The sequence below is a fragment of the Sceloporus undulatus genome, chromosome 6, assembly GCF_019175285.1.
Source record: "Sceloporus undulatus isolate JIND9_A2432 ecotype Alabama chromosome 6, SceUnd_v1.1, whole genome shotgun sequence".
In the NCBI taxonomy this organism is placed as follows: domain Eukaryota; kingdom Metazoa; phylum Chordata; class Lepidosauria; order Squamata; family Phrynosomatidae; genus Sceloporus; species Sceloporus undulatus.
The window spans coordinates 154040604-154060780 of record NC_056527.1 but is presented as its reverse complement, the minus strand read 5'-3'; the positions used below and the strand labels follow the sequence as shown (position 1 = coordinate 154060780).

Genomic DNA, 20177 nt, shown 5'->3' with positions numbered 1-20177 from the left:
AATATGCAAAAAAACTCTGGGGGTGGGAGCAAGACCTGAGAAGACCTCATCCTACAGAGTCTGTGTTTGTACCTCTCTTTGATATCTGTGTTCTTGCTCCTCAGTGAATATGGAAGAGCAAAGAATAAAGATGTAAAGGGTAGCACTCTCCCCAAGGAAAGCCAAGAGCTTGATTTCCATCAAGCTCATAAAAGAACTCCAGTTTAATAGTCTCTTGAATCCCAGGTGCAAAAATGGCACCTAAAAACTCATTCTGGACACTTCCCCTTATCATGGCTGGCTTTTTTGGCATTATCTCTTACTTGTAAGCCAGAGATGGGGAATGCATCCCTCTAGAGCAGGGGTGGATAACTCTGGGAGGCCAGGAGGACATTTTAGCCCCCCAGGAGTTCTTGCAGGGCCATAGAATTCCCCACTCAAAAATAAGTAAAGAAATAAATACTTCCCAATTTTCCCCAAATGCCCTTTAAAGATAAAGGTAGTCCCTTGACATGAATGTCTAGTCATAACTGACTGTAGGGAGCAGTGCTCATCTCTGTTTTTAAGACGAAGAGCCAGCGTGGTCTGAGAACTGCACTAGCGGTCATGTGGCCAGCATGACTGCACCAAACACTGTAACCTTCCCACTGAGAAGTGGTACCTATCTATCTACTTGCATTTGCATGCTTTCAAACTGCTAGGCTGGCAGAAGCTGGGACTAGTGCCAGGAGCTCACCCCATCATGCAGCACCCAGGCCTTGAATTGCCAACCTTCTGATCTTCCGATCATCAGAACTGGCATCTTAACCAGTAAGCTATCACATGCCCTTTAGGGAGAATTTTTGCCTTCTTTTCTCTTTCTCGTTCTCTCATATACAAACACACACACACACCTGGTGTCATTTTAGTCCCCCAGAGGGGCCTTTTTTATCAGCAGGAAGTGACCAGAAGTTTATCAGCAGGAAGTGACCATTTCCTGTTTGAGAAAAAGGCTTATCCTGGGCCTAAAATAGCAGAGGAGTGGTATAGAGAAAATTCTCACATATCCCCCAAAAGGCATTTGCAGTCATTTGCAAAAAACAAAAACAAACCCTCTCATTTCTTTTGTACTCCAGGGGTATCCTGAGGGCCTAAAATGACCCCAAAGGTTGCATGTGGCATATGGGTCACTTTTTCACCACCAGACTTGTTCTAGATGTTGCTGGACTATCTCTCAGTAGTGGCTATGAGGTCTAGGGCTAATTTATTATTGTTGTTGTTTATTTTTATAGCGCTGTAAATGTACATAATGCTGTACATACAAATGATCAAATCAATAAAAATGAAACCTGCCAATGGCATACAACCTACAAAATATGTATAAAATTAATGGGAGTTAGAGACCAATAATATCTAGAGGTCTCTCCCTTAACTTTTCCCGCTGTAAGGCAAAAACCACAGACAGTGGCAAGGTTCTTTTAGCCCCAAATCCAGCTTCCGTGAAATTGCTATGCTGGTTAGTGCTACCCTACAGTCCACTGACTTTCTCCAACTTGCACCCTCCAGTTTCATGCCTGTGCGGTGCCAGTGGCTGTCCTGTCTTTGCTGCCCTATTTCATTAACAGTAGTGGACATAAGCACATAAGCAGAACCATAAAGAGGCCCAGCAGTCAAGAGTCAAGTGCAAATTCTTTCCACCTTGAGTTCTTCCAGTAATCATTCCCACGTTAGTGGTATAGCGGAGACTCTTGAAGTGCAGGTGCTCATTGTGATAATCCCCAAAGACACATTTCCAAGAAGAATCCAAAAATGCCAGCAGGTGTGTTGATTCATCTCAAGAAACCAATAGTAGTATTCACTGTTGCCAGCAGGTCTTTTAAAATATAATGGATATTAATTGCCTATTCCAGACAACCCAGCCCCAAAGAATTTGGATTACAACTCAGACAGCTCCAGGGAAAATCTACTCATCACCACTACTTGCCCCAAAGCTCAGAGGTGAACAGGGAAACTTGACAAGGGTGGCCAAAAAAAAAAAAGTTGTTTCTTGCTAATTAAAAAGCTCTTGCACTTCAACCAAGCAAGCCTTAACTCCACTACAGCACCCTGCCCACGTTTTCTCAAAGTAGTGGGTGTGCTCACATGGGCTTCCTCATGAAGGAATACAGAAACTGAGAGTCAGGTTCTGAGTACAACAAACACAACAAGAAAAAGTGATACAAGGGATGGCAAATCTGTTGCAATCCATAAGCTTAAAAGAACAGAATTTAGGATATAATCGCAGTGACCCCTTCAGGAACCCATCTGTCTTTACATCACCCTCTTCTTGTAATGGCTCCAGCACTCACCACCAAATGGTTCAGTAGCATGCTGCTCACTCTTCCTGCCAGAACAAGTAATGACGCCACACAGAAGACCCAGCACAGGGCATCAAAACTCTGCATGTTCAAGTTCACTACCTGGAGGTCCCCAGCAATACTGTGTCAGAGCAGCTGGTAAGGACTAGATAGATCCAAGCTTGTAGTATTTGTTTTCTCTGATTTTCCCCCCCATTTTCATAGCCGAAAAGTTATCAAGGACAAGGAAATGTCATTTTGCTGGAGATCAGCTTTGCTTGCGCAGGCCCCACTCCAATAAAACTGTCTTGACTTTCTCCACAATGGTTGGCACTTCCGCCATGGCACCATAACCTGCAGAGCCAGAACACAAGCTAGTTACAATGAACTCTTCCCACAAGAGATTGCTCCTCTCTCCTTCCAGTGCAGACCATGGCTTATCTCCTTTGACCACTCCATCCACGTGCCAGCTTTAAGTGACAAGGACAGAGACATGGGTGTTTCTTGGGGATCATTTTAAAATACACAGGCCACTTGTTACAAAATTTGATTTACATTCTCAGTGCTAATCTGAAAGATTATCAGACTAGGGTGGCTAGCTCACTAAAGAAAAGTATTATTCCTTTTTAGATCTTAATATACCAGCAGTGGAGAATCTCTTAGGATGCTAAAACGATTGTCTTTATTTGTTAAAAAGCCAGACATTTTTAAGCCCGTGAATGCTCTTTAGGCTTTCTTTAAGGGACTATATAAAAAAGAATCACAAAATAACAAGAGAACCACAACATCCATTTAGCTAAAGCCATGAATATATTTCTACTTACACCACATAAACCAAAAAGGACACACGTCACACTATTTTACCACCTGCAGCTCTGTTATTTGTCATGTCAAAAAGTTTATGTAGGAAAAACAACTAGGCCTCTTAGAAACATATAAGGGAACACTCTACAATATAAATAAAGCAAAAACAAGTGCTTTCCTGGTGAGCCACTACTTAGAACAGCACCATTTTACAACTGACATTAGACTTTGGGCAATAGATAGGGTGAATTTTATTGATAAGAAGGTTCAGTTCTGCTGAAAATGGAGTTAAGAGTAGATCTTAAAATAAAAATTGCTATCACCTCCAGGCTTAAACAAGGAAACTAGCTTCCATTTTTACTTTTAAAAAACTCTGCTTTTTAGCAATCAAATCTTTTTAGTATCCAGAGATGTGTATCCTTTTTCTTTATGGATTTCATGGATGTTCTCCAGTTTCTGCTCCCCCACATCTTTTATCCAGATCTTTTGGCCCACAACTTCCAACAGCCACACTAAACAGCCAACCGTGCAAGACTTGCAATCAAAAGCATCTGGAAGGCTGAAGTTTCTTCATACTCACAATCACTCTTTAAAGGCAAAATTACTGAGAGCTGGCTTTGTTACTAACCTTCATCTCCACAAACCAGTTTCTTCACAATGCAAGGAATCTCCATGTAGCCAAAGCCCTTGAGTTTCTCCACTTGCTGAGCAGTGATGGGATGCTCCCACATGGCAGTGTTCATGGCAGGGCAAAAGAGCAGCGGCTTGCTCAGTTCCCAGGCACGAATGACACATGTCTGTGAAAGGATAATAAACCATTGGAAAGTCTCCCATACACTGGGAAATTGGATCTCTCCCTGTGCCCCAAGCTATGATAAGTCAGAAACTGGAAATATTGTTGTCATTGTTAATTGACAACAAAGTGAGTTCTATGGCAACCCAATGAGTGAGAGACTTCTAAGGCACTATGTCATCAATATCCATGCTCAGGTCTTGCAGATTCAAGACTGTGGCTTCTTTGACTGAATCTAGCCAACTGTAATGAGGCCTTCCACTTTTCCTACTGTCTTCTAACTTACCAAGCATAATTGTATTTTCTATTGAGTCATGTCTTCTCATGAGATATCCAAAGTACAACAGTCTTAGTTTAATCATCCTGCCTTCTAGGGAGAGTTCAGTCTTAAGGAGAAAAGATTACTATTTTCAATGGGATACCCCTGTTACTCAGTATAAAAAAGCCCAAAAGCTTGGAGGAATTGAACTTTAGTATCGATATAAAGTAAATCTGAGCCTCACACATGAGCAAAAGGATGCACTGTAATCAAACAATCCATGTGCCATATTTGCACATAGCATTAGCTGCAGCTCACAGTAACTTACCAGTAGGTTGTCACAAAGGCCATTGGCAACTTTGGCCAAGGTGTTTGCATCCAGAGGAGCCACCAGCATCAGATCAGCCCAGCGCCTAAGTTCAATATGTAGCACAGGATCTGTGCGCCCCTTCCACACCTGTGTGGCGAAAAGCCCAAGGATTTAGTGACATGTACCTTGACAGGCATTAAGCCAAGAGCCCTCCCTCCAGAAATAATTTAAGTGCAAGAAGTGTTCCCATCCAAAACAATAGCCAGGAAAATGTGGAGTGGAAACAGGAAAGTAAGTTCCATTTTGACCATGGACAAAAAAAAAATAAATTTCCCCCATGTTAATCTTCTTGTGCTGTGTAAAACTGACATTAACATTGGGCCCAAACAGACAGGCCAAATAAAGCTGCTTTGGGTCACTTTGGAGCTATGTGCTATTTAAATGACACATGCATCTTAAGAGTCCAAAGCTGCGCCAAAGCCACGCTCAAGTCCTTAAGACTAGAGCATGGCTTTGGTGCAAGCTTCCGGCCTCTGGATGCGTGTGTCATTTAAATAGCATAGCCCAAAGTGACCCAAAGCAGCTTTATTTGGCCTGTCGTTCGGGCCCAATGTTTCATATTAAATAGAGCAAGGTATGATACACAGGACACTCTATCTACCTCTCAAAGATCAACCAAATCTGTTTTGGTTGGCAACTGTCTATTTTTATTGAATTCATGAAACATAGGGGGGGGGGGAGGAGAAGGGATAATTTACTCTTGTTTTGTGTAAACTATCAACCAATTTCTAAAGCAGAATGTACAACCTGAAAAAATTAGGCCCACTTTCACAGCACATCAACATAATTTCAGAAAATAATGCAAGCCACAATGTTCTGGTTTCTTTATTGTACTTGAAAAATGAGTAAGCTGAACAACACTGACTTGCCATTCATCCACATCACTGTAGAGGGTTACAGGAATCTCCCCAGGGTTGTAAAAATGCTTTGCATTTTCTGTAGTCACCACCTGCACTTCCATCTGAAAAAAGAAAGCAAGAGAAGAGGGCCAGAAAGAAGTTATTCCAGTTAAGGAGCTGAGCGGTGATGTTATAATCTTATGCCCCACTTCTAGACAACCTGTGAGCTTTGTTAAAACAAACATTCTGCTCTCTACAAAACAAAAACTGTTCTGGCAACTAAAAACATTGCTGTTTTTAAAAAACTTATGACAATAAGCCATAATATCAAATCAATACAACTAGAATCAGTAAAAAGAAGAAAAAGACAGAAATAACAGTAACACTACCAATGAAGCAGGATCAGCTTAACTCTATCTGAAAATGAGTACTGGTCTCCTATTATTGTTTGATTAGATTAAGAGTTTAGTTCAACTACAAGCTTTTATGAACTAGTTTTCCAACCCGGTTTCACACAGGAAAAAGCAGGAGGGAAAATGTTTGATTAGATTAAGAGTTTCTTAAAGATAAGAACATACATACCTTTATTTCAGCCAATAGGCCATTAGCCAACAGAATATATATAAAACATGTTAAAATAGCACTATAAAACAAACATTCATAGCCTTCAAAAAGAAATGCCATTTTTATGTACAGCCAGTGGCTTTCATGGCACTGTTACTCATTTCACAGGCCAGGTTTGACACAATGAACACAACTAGCAACAGGCACCATCTTAGAACAGAATTAGGTTGAGACAGCAGTTTGCAATGGAAACATTAAACTTTTTGCACTTGGAAGGGAAAATCAACAGGCAATTTATAAAGACTGGAAATTACTTGTAGATTATTTGTACAGTATAAGAGATTTCACAAAGTTACAATGAAGGGATTCTTAGAATAAGGAACACAATACTTTCTGTACTGAGATGGACCAAGTATATGAAATACAAAAAAGACTGAGGAAAAATATATAATTAATTGATTGACTAATTAATTCATTATTAACTATAATAATATTTGAAAAACATTCTCTTTTTTTTTGCTTTTTAAAAAGAAAGCTGTATTAACGATTGATCATTCAAGCTGACCTCTTGGCATATGGGAAGTTCTCATAAATGTGTTGTTTATTTGTAGTTGTGTCTCTGTATGTTAACATTTTTTTGCCTTTTGTGTTTCTGTTTGTATTTGTAACATAGTTTATATGTAAAACTAATTTAAATATTACAACAAAAAAACAACAACCAGTTTTGAATGTGTGTCAGCTGCGGTGGGTGAGTTAAAGTTCAAGTGAAACTTCTGAACCCTCTATTTATTGCTCAGAAACCAAGTCTACCTCATAAGCTGCAGGTGCTGACCATGTATTCCAGTGCACAATATCTGATGTTCACCAAGTTTAAGACTTTTCAGTTTTGCTATCTTCCAAACTACTCTATTATAAAGAAAGCACACATAAGGAAGGCATTTCTGGAGCCAGGGCCTGTAGAGTACTTGCTGGAGACATACGTCCATGCACACGTGGGTGCATAGTTACAGGGAGTACATGATGGGTGGCTTGACACAGGAGATGATATGTACTGGCCAACATGCTGAGTTAGCAAGAAGAAAAGAAACTTGTACTGCCAACTGCTTACAAGGATGGAACAAACTGACATATATCATGTTTATGACTTTATAATAGATATTGAGTATATGCAAGGCTGAAAATGAACAATGTGATAACCCAGTGATTGACATGTTTACCTATTAACATTTGGTATAAATAAAGGACCCTGGAGATTCATCTTCAGAGCTCATTGCACCATGCTGTGATTCTCACTTTGTGATTTTGTACCCTTCAAGGGCCTAGCATCCAGTCAAGCTGCTTGCAAATCACCTCAGACAGGCATGGCTATATTTGCAAATCAGTTAAGGGCCCTTGTAATAATTTCACAACATGACCCACAATCTCTCTCCCTCTCCCTCTCCCCCCTTCTCTTTCTCTCTGTGTGCGCGCACGCACACGTGCGCACCTATTTCTTTAACCTGAAGTAATGGTGCCACCTGCAGGTCAAATTTATTGTTATATGAAATAGCTCCATAAAGGAGATGGTAGTTATGCACTTTCCTGTCTTCTTGAATGGAATTTCCTGGGCATCTTAAGTGAATATTTGTGTACCAGGAAAGCAGTTTCATATGTATGTATGCATATGTGTGTGTGTGTGTGTTGTTGTTGTTGTTGTGTGCCTTCAAGTCATTTCCCACTTATGGTGACTGTAAGGCAAACCTATCATGGGGTTTTCTTGAGATTGTTCAGAGGTTTGCCATTTTCTTCTACTGAGGCTGAGAGAGTGTGACCTGCCAAAGATCACTCAGTGGGTTTTATGGCTGAGCTGGTCTCCAGAGTGGTAGTCCAACACTCAAAATATTATGCCACGCTGGTTACCTCTGGATCGCCAAAACAGGCGACATTCCATCCATCCATTTTGTAAAAATGTATATACAATCTTTTTATTGTTAGACACTGCAGAAGGGTCCTACTATTTAGATCAAAGTTGACTTGCCCTTCTGAAAAGCTTCCAGGATGAGCGATTCACCTTTCTTTCTTTTTTGGTCAGAAGAACAGTCTGCCAAGCTTGGAGGGCATGAGGGTACAAAAATAACTTCAGAACCATATGCCATCTCTTGGCTTGCCTTTGCCAAGCCCCTGCGTAAGGTGCTACCAGACAACTTTTCATTTTTGTCATCTGTGGTATGTTGTATGTCTCTTAGCTGGAGATTCAAAGCACTCTAGTTGCAGACTTACATAGGCCTTGTCTGCAGGGCTAGCATACTCTGGACTTGTCCCAGAGTATCTTGGCCCCAGAACTGCCTGCCACATTACCTGCCAATGCTGCACAGTGATGGGCAGCTGTTTGAACACATGTGCTCTGCTGTATCAGCCACTGCCACCATCTCTGCACCAACAAGGACATCTTTTGAAGGCAGCAGGAAGCACCCAGCTTCAGTAAGAGGGCTGAGTGCCTCCCTCTGTCCTCAGAGCATGTGACTTGGCCAGCAACAGCGGTATCAGGTAATGCAACATGGCACAGATGTGAATAGCTGCCTGTCACTGCTGTGAAGCACTCCAGGTTTTCCTGGAAAATTGGGAGCAAATGGTGAGTTTATTTAAATCGTTTTAAAGAGTGGAAGGGCCAAGTTTGGTGCAGGACCCCCCTTCAAGGCATGTAAACAGCCTGTACTTGAACCAGGGTTTTTGCTGTGCATCATCTGAACAATCTCACCAGGACTGGGGGGGAGGCATTTTGGCCCATGCAGACAAGTCCTAAGTGAGTTTATTCCCACTGAAAATAATATTGCAATGGTCCCTCCACATTTGCTGGGTTTAGGGGTGAAGGATCCCTGTGAATGTGGAAAAACCACAAACAAACAAATACTATTTTTTTTACATAAGACAGCACCTCTCCCAGTGCAACTCTATGGCCAACATCTGCCAGAAACTGATCAAAGAATCATGCTGGAGTACCTATAATTGCCTAGAGAAGTGTTTTCACTAGGAACTTCTAGGTTCTCCTGTACAACTCTATGCTCAATGTCCAGCAGAATTCCACTGGCAGACTTAGAGATTCCTATAGAGCAGTGATGGTGAACCTTTTAGAGGCTGAGTGCCCAAACTGCAACCCAAAACCCACTTATTTATTGCAAAGTGCCATGCCCCTCTGGCTTTTTAGTAACAAACTCTAGCAAACTCTGTGATGGAGCGACAGCACATGTGCCACAGAGTGGGCAAACACGTGCCATAGGTTTGCCATCACTGCTATAGAGGACATCTTCCCAGAGAGGAGCCCTGGTGGTGCAGTGGTTAAACACCTGTACTGCAGCCACTCACTCACAAACCATAAGGCAGTGAGTTCAATACCAGCCAGGGCTCAGGGTCAACTCAGGCTTGCATCTTTCCGAGGTCACTAAAATGAGTACCCAGCTTGTTGGGGGCAATTAGCTTACAGTTGTAAACCGCTTAGACTTCTTAGGTGGTGTACAGCAGTATATAAATGAAGCTGCTAAATGAAGCTATCTTAATCAAAATTGCAAATAATCAAATATGCAAATGTCAAAGCCACAAATGTGGAGGGTCAACTGTAATAATAACAACAGCAGCAGCAGATTATACCAAATCCAAACTGGAAGAAAACTTTCTCCCTTTGCAATTTAAAGAGCATCTGTTATTCAAATTATCTGCATAGCAGCTACTCACTCCAGGTATCTTCAGAAGCTCAGAAACAAGCAGAGGCAGCTTTAAGGCCGCCACGCTTCCAGTAACACCGACAAGGACATGGGCCTTCTTCCGTGTGGTGCTGGTGACAAGCTGAGGCTCAGAAAGTGTGATGGGATTCATATCAGTCCCAAGAAACATTCATATTAGGGCTGCAAGCAAAGAGAAAATGTGACAGATATTACTTTCAGATCTCATGCAGTGAATCCATATTGGTTCAGATTTATCACATAATGGCTCACTAGTCTTCTCTGCTATCAAAAATGCCAAATCCGGATCAAGCACAGACGAAACCTACCTCTGAAATGTGTTTTTGTAAGCAGGAAGGAAGGTTTCCAATGTTATTAAAATAAGGGTGGGATGATCACTTTATTCTTATACCCCGCCTTTCTGCTGCAGCAATCAAGGCAGCTTACATGGCTAGAATATATTGGCATAATACATACTCTCAATAAATAAATTGACCCCCCCCCCCTTTAAAATAGGATTAAATACAGTTTAGACAGTCAACCTGTTAAAATGGCAGCAATTTTCTAGTAGAGGCAGTAGTTACATAAAGTAGGGATATATATGAAACATAGCTGAATTTTGTGTTTAGACTTGGGTCCCATCTCCAAAATATCTCATTACATACATATAGGGAAATATAGGCTTTCCAAAATCCCCAAAAATTTGAAATACAAAACACATCTTGTCCCAAGTATTTCGGATAACAGAGTCTCAACCTGTAACAAGTTTCTGTTCTACTTGGATACCAAATGAAAATGTGGATTTCAGAGCACCAAGCCATGTACTTCCCTGTAAAATTAACACATTTGCCACATTGGTAAATGACAAGGTGCACACATTTCTGTCTTTATGAAGCGCCTGCGCTCAAAAAGACAGAATTCAAAGAGTTCCCCATATGCTAGACTGAAGTCTAGGAAAGCTCATGCTGCCCACTTTTTTCGGGGGGGGGGGGGGGGGGGGGGGGGGGGGGAGGGTATTTCAGTAGTTTCAAAGAGGCTGCAAGATCTTTCTTCATATTGAAAAAGAAGGGGGTTTTTTTGGGGGGGGGGGGCGGGTGGGATTTTGTCTAGTCCTATATAACAGGAAAAGCTTTAAAATCCTCAAATAAGGGACACCCCTTCTGATAAGAGACACCTGGCAACCCTACTTGCATGAACCTGGAACCCCATTGCTCTTTATGGGCAAATAATTACCTTCACAGCTCACATATTGGGAAGCACAATACGACCCCAAATCCACAAAACACATTTGCAAGTGGCTATTCAACAACAACAAATCGCATGAATGCCCATCAACACATACACTGAGCTGGAAAAGTTACTTTTTGGACTACAACTCTCATGACATGCTGCCCAGGGGATTTTGAGAGTTGCAGTCAATATATATATATATATGATTGCAACTCTCCAAATTCCCTAGGGAGCATGTCATGGGCAGAAAATAGAAACATTAATATGTGTGTGTGTGTGTGTGTAAAACATTAAATATATCCGAGCGTATAACATCAATATCTCTCTCTGTGTATATAATTATATATGTATGTTTGTGTGTGTATATAACAATATATCTATATGATATATTGTAAGCCTTAGGGCAGGGAAATGTCTAATTAACAATTTATTATTATTATTATTATTATTATTATTATTATTATTATTATTTAGTGTGTGTGTGTGAATAACATTAATATAGATATACTGTATATATGTATGTATGTACAATATTAGATATCTGTGTGTGTATACGGTCAGTATATCTATCTATATATCATATGCTTGTGTGTATATAATGTTAATCTATCTATACAATTTTATATACCATATGTCTATCTGTGTGTATATATAACACTAATCTCTCTCTCTCTATATATATATATATGTGTGTGTGTGTGTGTATAACATTAATCAATTTATGCAATGTGTATATATAACACCAATCTCTCTCTATATATATTATATATATGTATATAACATTAATCTATCTATACAATTTTATATATGTATGTGTGCTTAACATTAATCTATCTATATTATTATTATTATCTATATTATGTGTGTAAAACATTAATATTTATCTTTCTCTCTCTCTCTCTCTCTCTATATATATATATATATATATCACTGTGTATGTGTATAACGTTAATCTATCTATATATCTATAGATATAGATCTATAGATCTATCTATCTATCTATCTATCTATAACATTATGTGTGTGTGTGTGTATGTGTGTGTGTGTGTATATATATATATATATTTATAAAAAAATAAAATAGTGTGTGTGTGTATTTCTATTTTCTGCCCAGGAGCAGCTTTTTAAAACTACCAGAAGCTCCATCAACCCTGGTTCCCTCTAACCCACCTGCAAAAATGGATCCCCGCCGGATACCATTAAGAGACGGACCTTCCGGTTCTTCTGCCGCGAAACACAGCGCAGCAGAACCATAGAGGAAAAGACAGAGCGACCCTGACGTGCAGCGAGCCTTCACTTCCGCTTCATCCAAGTTCACTTTCATCACCAATACCTCAACCATAGATAAGATTGCAGAAGGGCACGCAGAGCTTAACTTCCGGTTTCTTTCCTGGAGTGGCTTATAGGCTAACCATAGAGAAAATTCCTAGACTCCTTTCCTCTCCCTTTCACATCTAGTCAAAACAAGTCAGAATAAATCAGCCAAGATGTTAAGGCACCTTTTGATTAGAAGCCTTTTCCTGATACACCCAGAAAGTACAACACCCCAAATCCACAAACAGGGATATATCTATCTATCTATCTATCTATCTATACACACACATGCACACAGAGAGTACAATAACACCAAATCCACAAACAGGGCTGTTTACATACATACACACACACACACCCAGAAAGGAAAATAATACCCCAAATCCACAAACAGGGCTGTTTATATATATACACATACACCCAGAGAGTACAATAATACCCCAAATCCACAAATGGCTGTTTATATACATACACACACACCCAGAAAGTACAAAAACACCCAAAATCCACAAAAAGGGCTGTTTATAGACACACACACCCAGAAAGTACAACACCACCCCAAATCCACAAACAGGGCTGTTTATGTACATACACACCCAGAAAGTACAATAACACCCCAAATCCACAAACAGGGTTTTTTATATACATACACACAGAAAGTACAAAAACACCCAAAATCCATAAACAGGGCTGTTTATATACATACACACACACAGAAAGTACAATAACACCTAAAATCCACAAACAGGGCAGTATGTATATCTGTGTCTGTGTCTGTGTACATACACACACACAGAATAGCACCCAAATTAATCCACAAACAGGGCTGTATGTGTGCATGTGTGTATACACACATACATACACACACATACATACACCCAGAAAGTACAGTAACACCCCAAATCCACAAACAGAGCTGTATGTGTGTGAACTTGCAAATCATACATTGATTGGATACATAAAATGCAATGCAAACATACGCCTCTTTCCATCACTGGCCACAAAACATATACGATCTTGGATCCCTAAGTTGTGACACCATTATTGACAGCTCTTATCAGGACTGTTTTCAATTACTATCTCAGCCTGGCATCCCTTATTTTGGTTAATGTAGACATTTAGGCACCCTTTAAGAGCAATAAACAGATCTTGAATATCAGAGGAGGCCTCTTTGACCTGTTCTGTTAGAGACAGTGCTGTTCTCTAACCCATCCTTATCTGTCTTTCTCTTCTAGGCATTTTAGATATTATTTTGCTATTTTGCAAATTTTTGTCCTCCTCAGTAGCAAAAGAAAGAAAGAAAGAAAGAGTAAAAATAATAAAATGACTTCTGACCTCTACTGTTTCGCTGTTGTTAATAATGTTCTGATATACAATCACTTTCGCTTAAGAAAGCAACAAATTTACGGACTTTAATACGAATTTCACGTAGTGACAATTTTTGTATAGATTTATTAGAAAGTATGAATTATATAATGAATACACAGAATTGGAAAAGAAGAAGTATCAGAATTAATATGTTATTACATAATGAAAGACACACATGCATGTTTTAGATATTAATTTGCTTTATTACTGTGCCATCCATACAATTATATTGTATTGTTATATTTTAGGGTTAAAAATTAATATTAAGAAAGCAACAAATTTAAATCCATTTCCTCCACTTTATTCAAATTATATTCTTAATTGACATACTGTTTGCATGTGGGGCTTTTTAAAATATCTTGTGTATATATATATTTGATGTTTGTGTATGGTTTTGTGATATTTTTGCTGTTGTTACTGTTTTGCTGTTATTGTTGATATTAATATTGCTGGGCTTTTTTCTTATTGTTGTTAAAATAAATATATTTATTTAAACAAATGGCTCCATGATATCAATTCCATCTAAATTATCTAAATCAGACTATCTATACTTCCTCTCATCTAACCTTATTGAATTTCTAAATAATTTTCGCTGTTCATATTTAATCGTTGTTCTTTCTCCTATTTGTTTGTCTTCATAAATTCCCCATTTTCTCTCTTTTATCTCAACTTTGAATAATTTCTCATTTCAATTGACATTTTGCTGATTCAACCATGTAGCTTTTCAGTAGTTTCTAACCCGAGTCCCTTCTTCTATTCACAAATAGCATGGTTTTGTGGATTTGGGATATTGTTGTACTTTGCTGTATGGCCAACAGCATACCCCTCAATATGTTTTTTAAATGTAAAGTAGTAAGGAAATGAAAGGAAAGGAAAGGAAAGGAAAGGAAAGCTGGTCTGTCTCACTTATTCCACATGGAAAATGTAACTTTATTTTTCAAGCTTTTAAATATAACCCTGCCAATGGCAGGGCAGTTCCCATTAAAGTTGTTGCTGTGTGCCTACGTTTCAGATTTATTTGTTCAGATTGTTCAGAGGAGGTTTGCCATTGCCTTCCCCTGAGGCTGAGAGAGTGTGACTTGCCCAAAGTCACCCAATGGGTTTCATCAGGCTGAGATGAGAATTGAACTCTGGTTTCCAGAGTCATAGTCCAATGCTCAAACCACTATGCCACACTGTCTCCCATTAAAACATTGCCTGATAGTGGAGGTTGGAGTTTGTAGCTGAGGCATAATTCCTATAAACTGTCTCCATCCCCTCCAGGTCTGTTGGACTATGGGTGTATCTACACTGTGGAAATAATACAGTTTGACACCACTTTAAGTGCTGTAGCTCCATCCTACGGAAGTGCTGTAACTGTGTATATCTGCATGGCAAGGGATTGGACCGGGTGGTCCTCATGGTCTCTTCCAACTCTTGTTGTTTGTTGTTGTATGCCTTCAAGACGTTTCCGACTTAGGATGACCCTAAGCCTGGTGAAGCTATCACAGGGTTTTCTGGGCAAGCGTCTTCAGAGTGGGTTTGCCATTGCCATCCTCTGAGGCTGAGAAAGTGTGACTTGCTCAAGGTCACCCAGTGAGTTTCCATAACTCTAACATTCTATAATTTTAAGATTCTATGATCAGGTGCACAAAGTATTAGCTGGAATTTTATACATACATGGAGTTGGTGCAGGAAGGAGAGGGAACTGCAGATAGTGAGGGGAGGGAAGACAGCTTTAAAGCACAGAAAATACAACCAGAGTTAACTGTCTTAAGAGCAAGCATTCACAAAACATTGGGATGATAACATAAAGACTCATGTATGGCTGATCTAACTGAACACATATAAGTCAGTATGTAGAGATGAACTGAAAGAAAGAAGTTGGCAACTTGAACTTTCGCAGACTTGAGCCTACTTCTTCAGATGCATTTGGAGTAGACTGAAGTCTACAAAAGCTCATGCTGCCAACTTCTTTCTTTCAGTTAGTCTCAAAGGTGCTGCAAGATCTCTCTACATACTGATTCTCCCTTTCTTCTTATGTTTTCCTTTTCTTTTCGTCATCTCTTCAACTGTCTTCTTTTCTCTTCTGTTGTAACTTTAAGGTATTCCTACCTACCAATGTTTTAGCCAGAAAGTATACACTTCTCCTGGCGATCTTCACCAGTGCACTATAATTTCCCTCCAGCATTCCCCCCCCCCCAAAAAAAAATCATTGGAAAACACACAACACTTTTGATATAATTTGTTTTATTCTTTCATCTCCAGGTTGACACTGTTTCATCAGGGACAGACACGGAATGATCACAAGTGGTCCCAATATTTAAAAATCTCCCCTTCCCATAGTTTCCTATATAACATGTTTGTTTGTTTGTTTGTTTGTTTGTTTTTAAAAAAACTGCTGTGAACTAGATACATTGACAGGATTACTTATGGCACCACGGCTATTCTGGGAGTCTGTGAAAGGAAATGCACAACAAGATTGCCAGTGTCCCTCCGTTCTCCACCAAGCAGTAGCTCAGTGGTTGGTAAAACCTCTGCTGTGCCAACGGAGTTGTGGAGGATGTATCCCAAAAGGCAGGCATTGCCCACCTGAATTAGAATTCTTCCCATCCCTTGCAATTTTCTTACAGTCCCCAAATTTCTAGCATCGCAACTCCTCAAAACGTCAGTGGAGCATTTAGAAATACAGTTTAGGCATCCTAAGAAAAGAGGCTGGCAAAGTGCTCCAGGGAATGCAAATACAGCAAAGAGAAGGGTTCAAAGATATAGCCATGCTAATCTGCAGAATCAGTATGTAGACAGATCTTGTAGCACTTTTGAAACAAGGACCTTAGCACACTAGAGGAATCCCGCTAAGAAACAGGATTTAAAGTAGATAAAACCCACAAATGCGGGAGGTTTATCACACAACATTTCTGCAAACCTGAAATAACGTAAAAATAAAGCAAATGTAAAAGGGAGAAAAACACCACCTTTTTACTTTCACCTTTACTTTACCTTTAATTTTGTGTTATTTCAAGTTTGCAGAAATATTGTGTGATAACCCCTCCACATTTGCAGGTTTTATCTACTTTAAATCTACTTTAATTCCCATTTCTGAGCTAGTGTGATAAGGAAAGAAAAATGATGGCAGCAAGAGCTTTCATAAACTTAAATCTACTTCCTGAGGCAGTAGAGTAAAGCCCATGAAAGCTCATGCTTCCAACTTCTTTCTTTAGTTAGTCTCAAAGGTGCTACAAGAGCTCTCTACATAGCAAAGAATAGAGTTATGGGGTGAATGATTTTCCATATCTCATGCTTTGCAACACTAGAAAATGGAGCACCGAAGAAAAACCTCATTTGGAAAGTAGAATTATTATTTGGAGAGGCAATGCCTTCATTTTGCTCCCCTCGTAGCTATACCTCAAACAAGCAGAAACTTACGCAAACTCAGTGCAAATATCCCTCCCAATAGTAAATTATTTTTTACCAAACAAATGAAACACATGATCAGATTAGATTGGCTTTGTCCAGCCATTGGCCTCCAATAAATAACAGCTACCTACAAATTCTAAAAAGAACTGCAAACCCAGGTGGTGAGCTGTGAGCCACATCTGCAGATCAGCTACTGCTTGTCTCTAAGCCATAGGTGGGCAAAGGTCTGACACTGACCCTAAGGGAACCTGGGAAGACTGCTCTTTGCCAATATGGGGAGCCACATAAATAGCTTTGCAAGGCCACACTTTCTCTACCTCCTTTATGAAGAACTTCAGTGGGAATGCTTTGCCTGTGGCAAGGGACAGCCTCTTTGGCTTGTGGCATGCCAATCATATGCATGTATGGCAATGTGTGCTGGAGTCCACTTTTGGCATGACTGCAAAGGAATAGCATTTGCAGCAACAGCCAAATTCTGAGCATGGCAACGCTAGCTCATAGCAATATGCTACAAGAGAGGGGCATTCCCTTTCCCCATGGAAGAATGCCCTAGAAGAGAGGCTGGAGCCCAACATCATATCCTCCAGTGTTTCACAGTTTGAATTTGTGACCTCTGTGGCTGAGTAACAAGAGAATGTAGTCAACATAGCAAAAGTTATTAATGAGGAAGAAAGGAGGAGGTAGGAGAAGCTGCAGCAGTTTGCTTTTGCCTGAGCCTCCTGGGAAGGGCAAGAGTCCATTCCTTCCTCTCCTCTCCCTCCTGGTGAGTTAATGGAGTACAAACTATTTTTGGACTCAGTTTACAGCAACTGAAGTAAGCTGTGGACAAAGGGAGAAAGTGAGAGGAGGAAGAGAATGTGGGAAACTTTTAAAGCAACTGAAAAAGTGGGATGGCAGAGGATTAATCAGGACTGTTGCTGCCAAATTGGGACAATTGGAGTGTCTGCAATATAGGAGGAAAAACAAATGGAAAACTAACAAATCAATTAGCTATGAACCAGATAAACTGGCACCCATGCTGGCAACTGCGTGGTTTACTCTGTGAAATTTGTCACTGCAAGGAGAGGCATATGAGCCCCACCAGAAACACTGAAAGGTTCAGAGATTCAAAGAAACCAGTGTTGGGAGATAAATCTTTACCAGCTTCCAGGAATCTTTTCCAACAGGGCCAGTGTGACCAAGCTCTGTCTCCAGAGCCACAGCAGGCGGTCTTGTCTATGTCCCCTGAGATACTGACAAATTTTGCCATACTGACAAAAATACCTGGTCTTTGTGACTTGGACCTGCTCTTCTGACTGACTACAACGGTCCCAAAAAGCAAGCCATGCTGTCACTTACAGAGTGGGAAGTCTAGAAGAGAGCTGATTCATGCGATGAAAAGCTCCTTCATACAAACATAAAGACAAATTCCCTGCATGTATAACAACTAGAGTGACAGAGAGTTGGGCTCTAGCTTAGGCTTCTTCCTGACATATTAACTTTTTACATATAGAGATTTATTTTTTAAATGAAGGAGAATTCAGTCAAGGGAGCTTCCATGCACTTGTTGAAACAATATTCTCCAACAAGGGTTCAATGGAACTAGTCCTTGTTTTGATGATCATAACATAGATTGAGGGATCAGGAGTTATGGATTTTATTCCAACTCTATTTGTTTATTATTCCCTTCACAGCATTTATTCTAGTTCCTATTCCCTGACATGAGGAGCCAGCATGGTGTAGCAGTTTGAGTGTTGGACTAGGACATTGGGAGACAAGGGTTTGAATCCCCACTTGGCCATGGAGGCCCACTGGGTGACCTTGGGTGAGTCACATTCTCTCAGCCTCAGAGGAAGATCAGGCAAACTCCCTCTGGCCAAATCCTGCCAAGAAATCCCACTGATAGGTTCGTTTTAGGGTTGCCAAAAGTCAGAAATGACTTGAAGGCATGCAGATTTGGGGGGATCTCTGATGAACTGGCATCTACATGCAGTAAAGGGAACTCTCAGGATGCCCTGTTTCATTATTATTGTTTCTTAAACTTGGAATAGTATATATTCCTGAGGTCTGACTCAGTTGCTCTAGCTAAAATGCCAGACGAATGAAGGCCCGTCACAAGCTTGACAGCAGCTCCATCTCATTCCATCTGCTCCAAATGATGAGCTGGCTCCTGTCTTTGACAGCCTTTGCCATTTTGCCGCAGTGCAAAAGACAGATGCTCATAGATTTGGCTAGTATGCATTGGGAGGTGGGTGTACATCAAAAAGGATGCTGAAAATAGCACAATTAAAAAACCCTTGAAGCTTCTCTCTCCCATCATATAAATCATTCTACTTCATGGAACCAATGCAATACTTGGAAATGCATTCTTAGGCAGGAGAAGAAACAGACGTTAATAAGCTGTAAGGTGGGAAGAACATAGTGTTCCCAACTGAAAGGAATCTAGAGTATACTTTATTATGGTACAGCCTGATCCTTGCAGAATTAACCAATTTTACTATGTTTCATCTAACTGATGAACAAGTCACTGCAGAGAACAAAGGCACACCTTAAGTACCCATGGACGAAAAGCTGTTGCTGTGCACACAGCCATAAAAAAGTGAACATTATTTTTGTTATGTGCTTTCAAGTTGATTCCAATTCATGTCAACCCAATGTAGGCGTTTCTTGGCAAGACTGATTCAGATAAGGTTTGCCATTGGCTTTCTCTGAGGCTGAGAGAGTGTGATTTGCTCAAGGCTTCCTCGGGTTTCCATGGCTGAGTGGGATTTGTGTCCTAGTCTCACAAAATCCTAGTCTAACACGCAAACATTACACCATATCGTGTCTCAAAGCTTGTTTAGTCTTGCCAAAACACTATCTTAAGTTCTATAAGTGGAGGGGACTCCTATGTATCTCTAGTCCAGTTGGTGGAAATAAATGGTCAACACACAGACACACATACACAAAATATTTTCCAGACAGAAAAGCAGCAAAATATAGATGGAGAATACAGCAAGCTGGCAAAGCGGGAGTCATGAAATTTTTAAAAGCAGTTCTATTCTCTTGTTGTGCTCAAGGCAGTCTCTCTAATACAATACATTAAGTTTAGGAACTTTCTTTTTTCTCCCTATTTTTATTATTTCCCCCCTATTTTTATTCCCACTCCCAGAATCCTAAAATCAGCATGGCCATGGGGGCATTCTAGGAGTAGTTCAAAACAGTAATCTTTCCTGGTTCTGAGCTTTAGAGACTGGGAATGTGCAGAGACATTTCTCCCCTGAAAAACAATT

The 20177-nt window shown here is 40.1% G+C and overlaps 1 protein-coding gene across 2 annotated transcripts; it reads right to left on the bottom strand.

Moving 5' to 3' along the window:
* Window positions 1–878: 878 nt before the first annotated feature.
* On the bottom strand, window positions 879–12145 carry PPCDC (phosphopantothenoylcysteine decarboxylase). Of its 2 annotated transcripts, none has more exons than XM_042477133.1 (6): window positions 12019–12145; window positions 9632–9801; window positions 5386–5481; window positions 4479–4607; window positions 3727–3895; window positions 879–2648 (listed from the first exon to the last, which is right to left on the bottom strand). In XM_042477133.1, the coding sequence occupies exons 2-6, from the start codon at window positions 9788–9790 to the stop codon at window positions 2563–2565; spliced, it is 639 nt and encodes a 212-aa protein (XP_042333067.1). In that variant the 5' UTR covers window positions 9791–9801; window positions 12019–12145; the 3' UTR covers window positions 879–2562. The 2 variants fall into 2 exon arrangements, with proteins under 2 accessions (XP_042333067.1, XP_042333066.1); XM_042477132.1 differs by lacking the exon at window positions 12019–12145 and adding an exon at window positions 10852–10989.
* Window positions 12146–20177: the final 8032 nt, after the last annotated feature.

What these genes read in the sequence shown, in the direction of transcription:
- PPCDC (XM_042477133.1), bottom strand. Translation starts at nt 9,790, where the DNA reads ATGTTTCTTGGGACTGATATGAATCCCATCACACTTTCTGAGCCTCAG. An exon ending in AGCTTCTGAAGATACCTGGA is followed by an intron (nt 5,482 to 9,631) that starts GTGAGTAGCTGC and finishes TTCTTTTTTCAG; the next exon opens with ATGGAAGTGCAGGTGGTGAC. An exon ending in GTGATGTGGATGAATGGCAA is followed by an intron (nt 4,608 to 5,385) that starts GTCAGTGTTGTT and finishes TTCGCCACACAG; the next exon opens with GTGTGGAAGGGGCGCACAGA.